This window comes from Heptranchias perlo, unplaced genomic scaffold (genome assembly GCF_035084215.1).
Source record: "Heptranchias perlo isolate sHepPer1 unplaced genomic scaffold, sHepPer1.hap1 HAP1_SCAFFOLD_317, whole genome shotgun sequence".
Classification (NCBI taxonomy): Eukaryota; Metazoa; Chordata; class Chondrichthyes; order Hexanchiformes; family Hexanchidae; genus Heptranchias; species Heptranchias perlo.
The window spans coordinates 187,731-203,875 of NW_027139329.1; the positions used below are offsets into that span (position 1 = coordinate 187,731).

General features: G+C 54.5%; 1 protein-coding gene across 1 annotated transcript in view; it reads right to left on the reverse strand.

Moving 5' to 3' along the window:
- LOC137311243 (netrin-G1-like) overlaps nt 1-14,424 on the reverse strand; it is a 61,225-nt gene extending 46,801 nt beyond the window's left edge. Inside the window, exon 1 of the mRNA XM_067978561.1 lies at nt 14,180-14,424. Coding sequence (XP_067834662.1) covers nt 14,180-14,422 — 243 coding nt within the window. The 5' untranslated portion in view covers nt 14,423-14,424. The remainder of the gene's footprint in view (nt 1-14,179) is intronic.
- Nucleotides 14,425-16,145: the final 1,721 nt, after the last annotated feature.

The window sequence follows — 16,145 nt, forward strand, 5'->3', positions numbered from 1 at the left end:
GGACTTCAATGTCCATCACCAAGAGTGGCTCGGTAGCACCACTACTGACCGAGCTGGCCGAGTCCTGAAGGACATAGCTGCTAGACTGGGACTGCGGCAGGTGGTGAGCGAACCAACACGAGGGAAAAACTTACTTGAACTCGTCCTCACCAATCTACCTGTCGCAAATGCATCTGTCCATGACAGTATTGGTAGGAGTGACCACCGCACAGTCCTCGTGGAGATGAAATCCCGTCTTCGCACTAAGGACACCATCCAACGTGTTGTGTAGCACTACCACCGTGCTAAATGGGATCGATTCAGAACAGATCTAGCAGCTCAAAACTGGGCATCCATGAGGCGCTGTGGGCCATCAGCAGCAGCAGAATTGTATTCCAGCACAATCTGTAACCTCATGGCCCGGCATATTCCTCACTCTACCATTACCAACAAGCCAGGGGATCAACCCTGGTTCAATGAGGAGTGTCGAAGAGCATGCCAGGAGCAGCACCAGGCGTACCTAAAAATGAGGTGCCAACCTGGTGAAGCTACAACTCAGGACTACATGCATGCTAAACAGCGGAAGCAACATGCTATAGACAGAGCTAAGCGATTCCACAACCAACGGATCAGATCAAAACTCTGCAGTCCTGCCACATCCAGTCGTGAATGGTGGTGGACAATTAAACAACTAACGGGAGGAGGAGGCTCTGCAAACATCCCCATTCTCAATGATGGCGGAGTCCAGCACGTGAGTGCAAAAGACAAGGCTGAAGCATTTGCAACCATCTTCAGCCAGAAGTGCCGAGTGGATAATCCATCTCAGCCTCCTCCTGATATCCCCACCATCACGGAAGCCAGTCTTCGGCCAATTCGATTCACTCCACGTGATATCAAGAAACGGCTGAGTGCACTGGATACAGCAAAGGCGATGGGCCCCGACAACATCCCAGCTGTAGTGCTGAAGACTTGTGCTCCAGAACTAGCTGCGCCTCTAGCCAAGCTGTTCCAGTACAGCTACAACACTGGCATCCACCCGACAATGTGGAAAATTGCCCAGGTATGTCCTGTCCACAAAAAGCAGGACAAATCCAATCCGGCCAATTACCGCCCCATCAGTCTACTCTCAATCATCAGCAAAGTGATGGAAGGTGTCGTCGACAGTGCTATCAAGCGGCACTTACTCACCAATAACCTGCTCACCGATGCTCAGTTTGGGTTCCGCCAGGACCACTCGGCTCCAGACCTCATTACAGCCTTGGTCCAAACATGGACAAATGAGCTGAATTCCAGAGGTGAGGTGAGAGTGACTGCCCTTGACATCAAGGCAGCATTTGACCGAGTGTGGCACCAAGGAGCCCGAGTAAAATTGAAGTCAATGGGAATCAGGGGGAAAACTCTCCAGTGGCTGGAGTCATACCTAGCACAAAGGAAGATGGTAGTGGTTGTTGGAGGCCAAGCATCTCAGCCCCAGGGCATTGCTGCAGGAGTTCCTCAGGGCAGTGTCCTAGGCCCAACCATCTTCAGCTGCTTCATCAATGACCTTCCCTCCATCATAAGGTCAGAAATGGGGATGTTCGCTGATGACTGCACAGTGTTCAGTTCCATTCGCAACCCCTCAGATAATGAAGCAGTCCGAGCCCGCATGCAGCAAGACCTGGACAACATCCAGGCTTGGGCTGAAAAGTGGCAAGTAACATTCGCGCCAGACAAGTGCCAGGCAATGACCATCTCCAACAAGAGAGAGTCTAACCACCTCCCCTTGACATTCAATGGCATTACCATCGCCGAATCCCCCACCATCAACATCCTGGGGGTCACCATTGACCAGAAACTTAACTGGACCAGCCATATAAATACTGTGGCTACGAGAGCAGGTCAGAGGCTGGGTATTCTGCGGCGAGTGACTCACCTCCTGACTCCCCAAAGCCTTTCCACCATCTACAAGGCACAAGTCAGGAGTGTGATGGAATACTCTCCACTTGCCTGGATGAGTGCAGCTCCAACAACACTCAAGAAGCTCGACACCATCCAAGATAAAGCAGCCCGCTTGATTGGCACCCCATCCACCACCCTAAACATTCACTCCCTTCACCACCGGCGCACTGTGGCTGCAGTGTGCACCATCCACAGGATGCACTGCAGCAACTCGCCAAGGCTTCTTCGACAGCACCTCCCAAACCCGCGACCTCTACCGCCTAGAAGGACAAGGGCAGCAGGCGCATGGGAACAACACCACCTGCACGTTCCCCTTCAAGTCACACACCATCCCGACTTGGAAATATATCGCCGTTCCTTCATTGTCGCTGGGTCAAAATCCTGGAACTCCCTTCCTAACAGCACTGTGGGAGAACCTTCACCACAAGGACTGCAGCGGTTCAAGAAGGCGGCTCACCACCACCTTCTCAAGGGCAATTAGGGATGGGCAATAAATGCCGGCCTTGCCAGCGACGCCCACATCCCGTGAACGAATAAAAAAAAATGCTGAAATATTGATCGTAACCCCTTCATTCTGCTGTCGAGAGACTTTGGTAAAATTAGTGATATTGCGGGAAGTGGAGCCCAGAATGTGAGTCAGACTGGGTGAAACCGCGGCCTTTTATATAAATATAGCCCATTATCTGAACTCGAACCTGAGCTCCGACACTCCAGAGAAACACGTCCATCAGCTCACAGGAAAAGATTTTAAAGCAATGCAGAGATTTCAAATCCTGGAACTGTATTAAAGGGGCTTTCGGCCCTCACGGAGTTTTAACCTCAGCTCAGTGTCTACAACAGGATCACTGGAATCTCTGCTTCACAGGAGACAATCTGCACTGGGCCTCAACTTAGCCCCCAGACCTCACCCTGCACTCCCCCATGACCTTCTGACTCCGAGGTGAAAGTTCACTACTGAGTCAAGGCTGACAGGTGAAACACGGTTAGTCTGATGGAGCTGAACGCAGCAGCCATTTTGTGCACAGCAAGATCCAACAGACAGCGTTGTGATGAGCTGTTTGTGTTGATGTTGGATGGGAGGAGTGTTGGCCGGGACACCGGGAGGTCTCACTGATCGTCCAATAATAAATGTTTCCCCATGCTGTGCGGAGCCGGGTTCGAAGGTCGATTACACAGGTCACTCTCGGGTCACAACTCTCAGGCCTCGGGCCTTCACAAGTCAGGACACCAGGGCCTGGCAGGCAGTCCCCACTCCCAACAACAAACAGAACGTCAGTGTAAACAGGGTTAGGGTCAGACGGCCGATAAAGGTACAGAGCAGCAGAAACAACAACAGCAACAACAACAACCTGCATTTATATAGCGCCTTTAATGTAGTAAAACATCCCAAGGCCCTTCACAGGAGCGATTATCAGACACAAATTGACACCGAGTCACAGAAGGAGATATTAGGACAGGAGACCAAAAGCTTGGTCAAAGAGGTAGGTTTTAAGGAGCATCTTAGAGGAGGAGAGAGAGGTGGAGAGGTGGAGGGAGGGAATTCCAGAGCTTAGGGCCCAGGCAGCTGAAGGCACGGCCGCCAATGGTGGAGCGATTAAAATCGGGGATGGACAAGAGGCCAGAATTGGAGGAGTGCAGAGATCTCGGAGGGTTGGAGGGTTGGGGGAGGTTACAGAGATCTCGGAGGGTTGTAGGGTTGACGAGGTTACAGAGATCTCGGAGAGTTGTAGGGTTGGGGGAGGTTACAGAGATCTCGGAGGGTTGTAGGGTTGGGGGAGGTTACAGAGATCTCGGAGGGTTGTAGGGTTGACGAGGTTACAGAGATCTCGGAGGGTTGTAGGGTTGGGGGAGGTTACAGAGATCTCGGAGGGTTGTAGGGTTGGTGGAGGTGACAGAGATCTCGGAGGGTTGTAGGGTTGGGGGGGGGTTACAGAGATCTCGGAGGGTTGTAGGGTTGACGAGGTTACAGAGATCTCGGAGGGTTGTAGGGTTGGGGGAGGTTACAGAGATCTCGGAGGGTTGTAGGGTTGACGAGGTTACAGAGATCTCGGAGGGTTGTAGGGTTGGGGGAGGTTACAGAGATCTCGGAGGGTTGTAGGGTTGGTGGAGGTGACAGAGATCTCGGAGGGTTGTAGGGTTGGGGGAGGTTACAGAGATCTCGGACGGTTGTAGGGTTGACGAGGTTACAGAGATCTCGGAGGGTTGTAGGGTTGACGAGGTTACAGAGATCTCGGAGGGTTGTAGGGTTGGGGGAGGTTACAGAGATCTCGGAGGGTTGTAGGGTTGGGGGAGGTTACAGAGATCTCGGAGGGTTTTAGGGTTGACGAGGTTACAGAGATCTCGGAGGGTTGTAGGGTTGGGGGAGGTTACAGAGATCTCGGAGGGTTGTAGGGTTGGGGAGGTTACAGAGATCTCGGAGGGTTGTAGGGTTGACGAGGTTACAGAGATCTCGGAGGGTTGTAGGGTTGACGAGGTTACAGAGATCTCGGAGGGTTGTAGGGTTGGGGGAGGTTACAGAGATCTCGGAGGGTTGTAGGGTTGGGGGAGGTTACAGAGATCTCGGAGGGTTGTAGGGTTGGGGGGGAGGTTACAGAGATCTCGGAGGGTTGTAGGGTTGACGAGGTTACAGAGATCTCGGAGGGTTGTAGGGTTGGGGGAGGTTACAGAGATCTCGGAGGGTTGTAGGGTTGGGGGGGAGGTTACAGAGATCTCGGAGGGTTGTAGGGTTGGGGGAGGTTACAGAGATCTCGGAGGGTTGTAGGGTTGGGGGAGGTTACAGAGATCTCGGAGGGTTGTAGGGTTGGGGGAGGTTACAGAGATCTCGGAGGGTTGTCGGGTTGGGGGAGGTTACAGAGATCTCGGAGGGTTGTAGGGTTGGGGGAGGTTACAGAGATCTCGGAGGGTTGTCGGGTTGGGGGAGGTTACAGAGATCTCGGAGAGTTGTAGGGTTGGGGGAGGTGACAGAGATCTCGGAGGGTTGTAGGGTTGGGGGAGGTTACAGAGATCTCGGAGGGTTGTAGGGTTGGGGGAGGTTACAGAGATCTCGGAGGGCTGTAGGGTTGGGGGGGGGTTACAGAGATCTCGGAGGGTTGTAGGGTTGGGGGAGGTTACAGAGATCTCGGAGGGTTGTAGGGTTGGGGGAGGTTACAGAGATCTCGGAGGGCTGTAGGGTTGGGGGGGAGGTTACAGAGATCTCGGAGGGTTGTAGGGTTGGGGGGGAGGTTACAGAGATCTCGGAGGGTTGTAGGGTTGGGGGGGGTTACAGAGATCTCGGAGGGTTGTAGGGTTGACGAGGTTACAGAGATCTCGGAGGGTTGTAGGGTTGGGGGTGGTTACAGAGATCTCGGAGGGTTGTAGGGTTGGGGGAGGTTACAGAGATCTCGGAGGGTTGTAGGGTTGACGAGGTTACAGAGATCTCGGAGGGTTGTAGGGTTGGGGGAGGTTACAGAGATCTCGGAGGGTTGTAGGGTTGATGAGGTTACAGAGATCTCGGAGGGTTGTAGGGTTGGGGGAGGTTACAGAGATCTCGGAGGGTTGTCGGGTTGGGGGAGGTTACAGAGATCTCGGAGGGTTGTAGGGTTGACGAGGTTACAGAGATCTCGGAGGGTTGTAGGGTTGGGGGGAGGTTACAGAGATCTCGGAGGGTTGTAGGGTTGATGAGGTTACAGAGATCTCGGAGGGTTGTAGGGTTGACGAGGTTACAGAGATCTCGGAGGGTTGTAGGGTTGACGAGGTTACAGAGATCTCGGAGGGCTGTAGGGTTGGGGGAGGTTACAGAGATCTCGGAGGGTTGTAGGGTTGGGGGAGGTTACAGAGATCTCGGAGGGTTGTAGGGTTGACGAGGATACAGAGATCTCGGAGGGTTGTAGGGTTGACGAGGTTGCAGAGATCTCGGAGGGTTGCAGGGTTGGGGGGGGTTACAGAGATCTCGGAGGGTTGCAGGGTTGGGGGAGGTTACAGAGATCTCGGAGGGTTGTAGGGTTGGGGGGAGGTTACAGAGATCTCGGAGGGTTGTAGGGTTGGAGGAGGTTACAGAGATCTCGGAGGGTTGTAGGGTTGGGGGAGGTTACAGAGATCTCGGAGGGTTGTAGGGTTGGAGGAGGTTACAGAGATCTCGGAGGGTTGTAGGGTTGACGAGGTTACAGAGATCTCGGAGGGTTGTAGGGTTGGGGGGAGGTTACAGAGATCTCGGAGGGTTGTAGGGTTGGAGGAGGTTACAGAGATCTCGGAGGGTTGTAGGGTTGGGGGAGGTTACAGAGATCTCGGAGGGTTGTAGGGTTGGAGGAGGTTACAGAGATCTCGGAGGGTTGTAGGGTTGACGAGGTTACAGAGATCTCGGAGGGTTGTAGGGTTGGGGGGAGGTTACAGAGATCTCGGAGGGTTGTAGGGTTGGGGGAGGTTACAGAGATCTCGGAGGGTTGTAGGGTTGGGGGGAGGTTACAGAGATCTCGGAGGGTTGTAGGGTTGGGGGAGGTTACAGAGATCTCGGAGGGTTGTAGGGTTGATGAGGTTACAGAGATCTCGGAGGGTTGTAGGGTTGGGGGAGGTTACAGAGATCTCGGAGGGTTGTAGGGTTGGGGGAGGTTACAGAGATCTCGGAGGGTTGTAGGGTTGACGAGGTTACAGAGATCTCGGAGGGTTGTAGGGTTGACGAGGTTCCAGAGATCTCGGAGGGTTGCAGGGTTGGGGGGGGTTACAGAGATCTCGGAGGGTTGTAGGGTTGGGGGAGGTTACAGAGATCTCGGAGGGTTGTCGGGTTGGGGGAGGTTACAGAGATCTCGGAGGGTTGTAGGGTGGGGGAGGTTACAGAAATCTCGGAGGGTTGTAGGGTTGACGAGGTTACAGAGATCTCGGAGGGTTGTCGGGTTGATGAGGTTACAGAGATCTCGGAGGGTTGTAGGGTTGACGAGGTTACAGAGATCTCGGAGGGTTGTAGGGTTGATGAGGTTACAGAGATCTCGGAGGGTTGTAGGGTTGACGAGGTGACAGAGATCTCGGAGGGTTGGAGGGTTGACGAGGTTACAGAGATCTCGGAGGGTTGTAGGGTTGGGGGTGGTTCCAGAGATCTCGGAGGGTTGTAGGGTTGGGGGAGGTTACAGAGATCTCGGAGGGTTGTAGGGTTGACGAGGTTACAGAGATCTCGGAGGGTTGTAGGGTTGGGGGAGGTTACAGAGATCTCGGAGGGTTGTCGGGTTGGGGGAGGTTACAGAGATCTCGGAGGGTTGTAGGGTTGACGAGGTTACAGAGATCTCGGAGGGCTGTAGGGTTGGGGGAGGTTACAGAGATCTCGGAGGGTTGTAGGGTTGGGGGAGGTTACAGAGATCTCGGAGGGTTGTAGGGTTGACGAGGTTACAGAGATCTCGGAGGGTTGTAGGGTTGACGAGGTTACAGAGATCTCGGAGGGTTGCAGGGTTGGGGGGGGTTACAGAGATCTCGGAGGGTTGTAGGGTTGGGGGGAGGTTACAGAGATCTCGGAGGGTTGTAGGGTTGGAGGAGGTTACAGAGATCTCGGAGGGTTGTAGGGTTGGGGGAGGTTACAGAGATCTCGGAGGGTTGTAGGGTTGGAGGAGGTTACAGAGATCTCGGAGGGTTGTAGGGTTGACGAGGTTACAGAGATCTCGGAGGGTTGTAGGGTTGGGGGGAGGTTACAGAGATCTCGGAGGGTTGTAGGGTTGGGGGAGGTTACAGAGATCTCGGAGGGTTGTAGGGTTGGGGGGAGGTTACAGAGATCTCGGAGGGTTGTAGGGTTGGGGGAGGTTACAGAGATCTCGGAGGGTTGTAGGGTTGATGAGGTTACAGAGATCTCGGAGGGTTGTAGGGTTGGGGGAGGTTACAGAGATCTCGGAGGGTTGTAGGGTTGATGAGGTTACAGAGATCTCGGAGGGTTGCAGGGTTGGGGGAGGTTACAGAGATCTCGGAGGGTTGTCGGGTTGATGAGGTTACAGAGATCTCGGAGGGTTGTAGGGTTGGGGGAGGTTACAGAGATCTCGGAGGGTTGTAGGGTTGACGAGGTTACAGAGATCTCGGAGGGTTGTCGGGTTGATGAGGTTACAGAGATCTCGGAGGGTTGTAGGGTTGACGAGGTTACAGAGATCTCGGAGGGTTGTCGGGTTGATGAGGTTACAGAGATCTCGGAGGGTTGTAGGGTTGATGAGGTTACAGAGATCTCGGAGGGTTGTCGGGTTGATGAGGTTACAGAGATCTCGGAGGGTTGTAGGGTTGGGGGAGGTTACAGAGATCTCGGAGGGTTGTAGGGTTGACGAGGTGACAGAGATCTCGGAGGGTTGGAGGGTTGACGAGGTTGCAGAGATCTCGGAGGGTTGTAGGGTTGATGAGGTTACAGAGAACTCGGAGGGTTGTAGGGTTGATGAGGTTACAGAGATAGGGAGGGGAGAGGCCATGGAGGGATTTGAACACGAGGATGAGAATTTTAAAATCTGCAGCATCTGTGCAGGAATTGCTGTCTTTGCACCAACACTACAGCCAGAGTCTGAATCCATTCTCACCCTGCAGTCTTTCCGTCTCACTCACCCACTCACATTGAATACTGAATCAGAGAACAGAATCAGAGAACAGAAGTTCAGGAGAGGGAACAGATTGGGAGAGAAGGAGCGAGGACACGAGTAAAAAACACAGTTACAGAATAAAAAATATACAAACTACGAGATACCGGCCGAACAACAAGGCTCCGTTTCTCAGGCGTAAACCGGCCAACTAAGGTCCCAATATGGCGGCAGGAAGTTAATATTTATCCTCAACCAACATCATTAAAACAGATTATCGGGTCATTTCTCACATTGCTGTTTGTGGGATCTTGCTGTGCGCAAATTGGCTGCCGCGTTTCCCACATTACAACAGTGACTACACTTCAAAAAAAGTCCTTCATTGGCTGTGAAGAAAGAAAGAATGAACTTGCATTTCTATAGCGCCTTTCACATCCTCAGGACGTCCCAAATCGCTTTACAGCCAATGAGGTACTTTTTGAAGTGTAGTCACTGTTCTAATGAGATAAATGACCAGATCATCTGTTTTTGATGTTGGTTGAGGGATAAATATTGGCCAGGACACCGGGGAGAACTCCCCCACTCCTCCTCGAAATAGTAACCCTGGGATCGTTCACGCCACCCGAGAGGGCAGATGGGACCTCGGTTTAACGTCTCGTCCAAAAGACAGCACCTCCGACAATGTAGCGTTCCCTCAGTACTGACCCTTCGACAGTGCAGCACTTCCTCAGTACTGACCCTCCGACAGTGCAGCACTTCCTCAGGACTGACCCTCCGACAGTGCAGCGCTCCCTCAGTACTGACCCTCCGACAGTGCAGCACTTCCTCAGTACTGACCCTCCGACAGTGCAGCGCTCCCTCAGTACTGACCCTCCGACAGTGCAGCGCTCCCTCAGTACTGACCCTCCGACAGTGCAGCGCTCCCTCAGTACTGACCCTCCGACAGTGTCACTGTGTGTGAAACACTGTCCGGGCCCAGTGAGACCGGACCGGGTGTCACTGTGTGTGAAACACTGCCCGGACCCAGTGAGACCGGACCGGGTGTCACTGTGTGTGAAACACTGCCCGGACCCAGTGAGACCGGACCGGGTGTCACTGTGTGTGAAACACTGTCCGGGCCCAGTGAGACCGGACCGGGTGTCACTGTGTGTGAAACACTGTCCGGACCCAGTGAGACCGGACCGGGTGTCACTGTGTGTGAAACACTGCCCGGACCCAGTGAGACCGGACCGGGTGTCACTGTGTGTGAAACACTGCCCGGGCCCAGTGAGACCGGACCGGGTGTCACTGTGTGTGAAACACTGCCCGGGCCCAGTGAGACCGGACCGGGTGTCACTGTGTGTGAAACACTGCCCGGACCCAGTGAGACCGGACCGGGTGTCACTGTGTGTGAAACACTGTCCGGACCCAGTGAGACCGGACCGGGTGTCACTGTGTGTGAAACACTGTCCGGGCCCAGTGAGACCGGACCGGGTGTCACTGTGTGTGAAACACTGTCCGGACCCAGTGAGACCGGACCGGGTGTCACTGTGTGTGAAACACTGTCCGGGCCCAGTGAGACCGGACCGGGTGTCACTGTGTGTGAAACACTGCCCGGACCCAGTGAGACCGGACCGGGTGTCACTGTGTGTGAAACACTGCCCGGACCCAGTGAGACCGGACCGGGTGTCACTGTGTGTGAAACACTGTCCGGACCCAGTGAGACCGGGCCGGGTGTCACTGTGTGTGAAACACTGTCCGGGCCCAGTGAGACCGGGCCGGGTGTCACTGTGTGTGAAACACTGTCCGGACCCAGTGAGACCGGACCGGGTGTCACTGTGTGTGAAACACTGCCCGGACCCAGTGAGACCGGACCGGGTGTCACTGTGTGTGAAACACTGCCCGGACCCAGTGAGACCGGTCCGGGTGTCACTGTGTGTGAAACACTGTCCGGACCCAGTGAGACCGGACCGGGTGTCACTGTGTGTGAAACACTGTCCGGGCCCAGTGAGACCGGACCGGGTGTCACTGTGTGTGAAACACTGCCCGGACCCAGTGAGACCGGACCGGGTGTCACTGTGTGTGAAACACTGTCCGGGCCCAGTGAGACCGGACCGGGTGTCACTGTGTGTGAAACACTGTCCGGACCCAGTGAGACCGGACCGGGTGTCACTGTGTGTGAAACACTGCCCGGGCCCAGTGAGACCGGACCGGGTGTCACTGTGTGTGAAACACTGCCCGGGCCCAGTGAGACCGGACCGGGTGTCACTGTGTGTGAAACACTGTCCGGACCCAGTGAGACCGGACCGGGTGTCACTGTGTGTGAAACACTGTCCGGACCCAGTGAGACCGGACCGGGTGTCACTGTGTGTGAAACACTGCCTGGACCCAGTGAGACCGGACCGGGTGTCACTGTGTGTGAAACACTGTCCGGGCCCAGTGAGACCGGACCGGGTGTCACTGTGTGTGAAACACTGCCCGGACCCAGTGAGACCGGACCGGGTGTCACTGTGTGTGAAACACTGCCCGGACCCAGTGAGACCGGACCGGGTGTCACTGTGTGTGAAACACTGCCCGGGCCCAGTGAGACCGGACCGGGTGTCACTGTGTGTGAAACACTGCCCGGACCCAGTGAGACCGGACCGGGTGTCACTGTGTGTGAAACACTGCCCGGGCCCAGTGAGACCGGACCGGGTGTCACTGTGTGTGAAACACTGCCCGGGCCCAGTGAGACCGGACCGGGTGTCACTGTGTGTGAAACACTGTCCGGGCCCAGTGAGACCGGACCGGGTGTCACTGTGTGTGAAACACTGCCCGGGCCCAGTGAGACAGGACCGGGTGTCACTGTGTGTGAAACACTGTCCGGGCCCAGTGAGACCGGACCGGGTGTCACTGTGTGTGAAACACTGCCCGGACCCAGTGAGACCGGACCGGGTGTCACTGTGTGTGAAACACTGCCCGGACCCAGTGAGACCGGACCGGGTGTCACTGTGTGTGAAACACTGCCCGGACCCAGTGAGACCGGACCGGGTGTCACTGTGTGTGAAACACTGCCCGGACCCAGTGAGACCGGACCGGGTGTCACTGTGTGTGAAACACTGCCCGGACCCAGTGAGACCGGACCGGGTGTCACTGTGTGTGAAACACTGCCCGGACCCAGTGAGACCGGACCGGGCGTCACTGTGTGTGAAACACTGCCCGGGCCCAGTGAGACCGGACCGGGCGTCACTGTGTGTGAAACAGTGCCCGGACCCAGTGAGACCGGACCGGGCGTCACTGTGTGTGAAACACTGCCCGGACCCAGTGAGACCGGACCGGGTGTCACTGTGTGTGAAACACTGCCCGGGCCCAGTGAGACCGGACCGGGTGTCACTGTGTGTGAAACACTGCCCGGGCCCAGTGAGACCGGACCGGGTGTCACTGTGTGTGAAACACTGCCCGGACCCAGTGAGACCGGACCGGGTGTCACTGTGTGTGAAACACTGCCCGGGCCCAGTGAGACCGGACCGGGTGTCACTGTGTGTGAAACACTGCCCGGACCCAGTGAGACCGGACCGGGTGTCACTGTGTGTGAAACACTGCCCGGACCCAGTGAGACCGGACCGGGTGTCACTGTGTGTGAAACACTGCCCGGGCCCAGTGAGACCGGACCGGGTGTCACTGTGTGTGAAACACTGTCCGGGCCCAGTGAGACCGGACCGGGTGTCACTGTGTGTGAAACACTGCCCGGGCCCAGTGAGACCGGACCGGGTGTCACTGTGTGTGAAACACTGCCCGGACCCAGTGAGACCGGACCGGGTGTCACTGTGTGTGAAACACTGCCCGGACCCAGTGAGACCGGACCGGGTGTCACTGTGTGTGAAACACTGTCCGGACCCAGTGAGACCGGACCGGGTGTCACTGTGTGTGAAACACTGCCCGGACCCAGTGAGACCGGACCGGGTGTCACTGTGTGTGAAACACTGCCCGGACCCAGTGAGACCGGACCGGGTGTCACTGTGTGTGAAACACTGTCCGGACCCAGTGAGACCGGACCGGGTGTCACTGTGTGTGAAACACTGCCCGGACCCAGTGAGACCGGACCGGGTGTCACTGTGTGTGAAACACTGTCCGGACCCAGTGAGACCGGACCGGGTGTCACTGTGTGTGAAACACTGTCCGGACCCAGTGAGACCGGACCGGGTGTCACTGTGTGTGAAACACTGTCCGGACCCAGTGAGACCGGACCGGGTGTCACTGTGTGTGAAACACTGTCCGGGCCCAGTGAGACCGGACCGGGTGTCACTGTGTGTGAAACACTGCCCGGACCCAGTGAGACCGGACCGGGTGTCACTGTGTGTGAAACACTGTCCGGACCCAGTGAGACCGGACCGGGTGTCACTGTGTGTGAAACACTGCCCGGGCCCAGTGAGACCGGACCGGGTGTCACTGTGTGTGAAACACTGCCCGGGCCCAGTGAGACCGGACCGGGTGTCACTGTGTGTGAAACACTGCCCGGGCCCAGTGAGACCGGACCGGGTGTCACTGTGTGTGAAACACTGTCCGGACCCAGTGAGACCGGACCGGGTGTCACTGTGTGTGAAACACTGTCCGGGCCCAGTGAGACCGGACCGGGTGTCACTGTGTGTGAAACACTGCCCGGACCCAGTGAGACCGGACCGGGTGTCACTGTGTGTGAAACACTGTCCGGGCCCAGTGAGACCGGACCGGGTGTCACTGTGTGTGAAACACTGCCCGGGCCCAGTGAGACCGGACCGGGTGTCACTGTGTGTGAAACACTGTCCGGACCCAGTGAGACCGGACCGGGTGTCACTGTGCGTGAAACACTGTCCGGACCCAGTGAGACCGGACTAGTGGAATACGGGACTGGTGTAAGATTTACCTCAAAGAGTCGTATTATTGTTGTAACAGATTACTAATTGACCTGGAGAATAATTCCCTCTGATAAACTACATGTTCTGCAATAAATTATACAGTTTTAATTATTGGTGAAACATATGACGGATTATTAATTCAGGAGTTTCCCTCTAACAATGATGAAGGAACCAGTTGTCCTGAGGAGATGATTAACTCAACGAGAGGATAATTAATATTTAGAAACAGTCCTGAATTTACATCTCAATGACTTCATTACAGGACAGTTTATATCGTACGGAAACCCAATCAGATCAGATTGTCAGACTCGGGGAGATTACAGCAAAGCCAATCGGGATCGAGTCTGTTGCCTTTTGGGTTAAATTGGATCTTCAGAAAATGACAAGTCTCCCAGCAGCCCCAGAGAGACAGAACATTATAATAAATCAGTGGTGTCCAGAAATATAATTGGACATATTCCCCCACTGGAGATATTGGACAGTGTTCAGAGACACAATTGGACATGTTCACCTGCTCGGGGCCATAAATATAAGATCGTCACTAATAAATCCACTAGGGAATTCAGGAGAAACTTCTTCACCCAGAGAGTGGTGAGAATGTGGAACTCACTCCCACAAGGAGAGGTTGAGGTGAATAGTGTAGATGGATTTAAGGGGAAGCTCGATAAACACAGGAGGGAGAAAGGAATAGAAGGATATGCTGATAGGGTGAGATGAAGTCGGGTGGGAGGAGGCTCGTGTGGAGCATAAACACCAGTATAGACCAGTTGGGCCGAATGGCCTGTTTCTGTGCTGTACATTCTCTGTAATTCTATGTAATGACTCACTTTGATAAAGGCCATTCAGTGACCGTCCATTCCCAGCGTGACACACAACAGAGACTGGGTGTGAAAGGCTTCTACTCACCAGTGTGCAGTACATCTCCGGGGTCTCTCCACACGTACTGTTGGGGGGATCCAACCTCACCCTCAGGAACCTGCTGACCAGCTCCGCCTCGGGCTGGCAGGCCATGTAATCCCAACTCCTCCCCTGGTCCCAGTGAATCTGAGTCTTACACAGGTCGTAGTGACCCCAGGACGGGAAGTGCTGTGTGGAGACAGACAGGGCTGTCCAAAGGGCCTGAAGGAGCAACAAACCGGACAGACGCATCGTTCCGAATGGACCCTCGCTCAGAGAGGGGGTGATCTCAGTCTGTCTGGGGGTGATTCAGGGGGGTCTCCGCTCCGAATGGACCCTCGCTCAGAGAGGGGGTGATCTCGGTCTGTCTGGGGGTGATTCAGGGGGGTCTCCGCTCCAACTGGACCCTCGCTCAGAGAGGGGGTGATCTCGGTCCGTCTGGGGGTGATTCAGGGGGGTCTCCACTCTGAGGTCTGGTGTGAACGTTCTGTGACGATCCGACTTTGACTGGACACTGATTCCAGATGTTTTTCCCCAGCGGTGTTTGCAGATATTCCAGATGTTGGGGTTCCAGCTGTTTTGCTCAGCTGTGTTTGCGGATGTGTCAGGTGTTAGGATTCCAGCTGTTTTTCCACAACAGTGTTTGCAGATGTGCAGGTGTTATGGTTCCAGCTGTTTTCCCCGGCTGTGTTTGCAGATGTTCCAGGTGTTAGGATTCCAGCTGTTTTCCCCCCAGCTGTTCTCTGTGTCAGACAGTTGTCCTTATTCGCTGATCAGTCAGTACTGTGACCCAATGAGATGACTGTGTCCTGACAAGACTCTCTCTCCCATTGATCATCTCCTCCTTCTGACATCAGCTCCCTGTTGGGAGAGAAATAAAATCAATGGATTTTGGACCAGGTTCTGCTCCTGACCTTCGAGCCCAATCCTCAGACTCACACTGCCCATTAACAGCCAATCCCCGCACTCTGACTAATCCAATCCGAGTGCCTGGATTTGAGACTTTATCTCGATTTCGATGAGATGAAGATTTCAACTCAACTCCCAGGATTCTGATCGAGATAAAAATAAATCTTGTGATGGGATTTTCCCGTTAAATCTCGGCCTCTATTGAAAAGCTCACTGATTAAATAGAACACACTGGAGTTTGAGGGATTAAGGATATTATTCATTATCTGATTATAAACGCACTGATTTACTGCAACATTCAGAAATTACAGACAATCAAAAGATCCTTTCAGACAACACCAGATCTAGACTCTGGATCCCTGATCATCAGGACCACACTGCCCAGAATCAATCGTTACCGCCTTTTATTAGTTTTAATATAAACCAATAACTGCAGACACTGAGAACCAGTGAGTGTGACGGAGCCGGGTCACCTATTGGCTGGAGTGAGGATTAAAGTGAAAGAGCTTTGTTTAATTTTAAAATGTGAGAGTCTCCAGCCCTTCAATTCAATGACAAGGAATCGAGGTTCCCACTCAAACACTTTCTATTGGCTCTCTCTGTGGAGGACTTTGTTTGAGCAGCTTTGGGACTTTCACATCCTCAGGACGTCCCAAATTGTTTACAGCCAATGAAATACTTTATTGAAGTGTAGTCACTGCTGTAATGTAGGAAACGCGGCAGCCAATTTGCGCAGAGCAAGATCCCACAAACAGCAATGAGATAAATGACCAGATAATCTGTTTTTTCACAATGTTGGTTGAGGGATAAATATTGGCCAGGACACCGGGAAGAATTCCCATGCTCTTCTTAAAAATAGTGCCATGGAATCATCGATATCAACCTGAGAGGGCAGACGGGGTCTCGGTTTAACATCTCATCCGAAAAACAGCACCTCCAACAGTGCAGCACTCCCTCAGTACTGACCCTCCAACAGTGCAGCACTCCCTCAGTACTGACCCTCCAACTGTGCAGCACTCCCTCAGTGCTGACCCTCCAACTGTGCTGCACTCCCTCAGTGCTGACA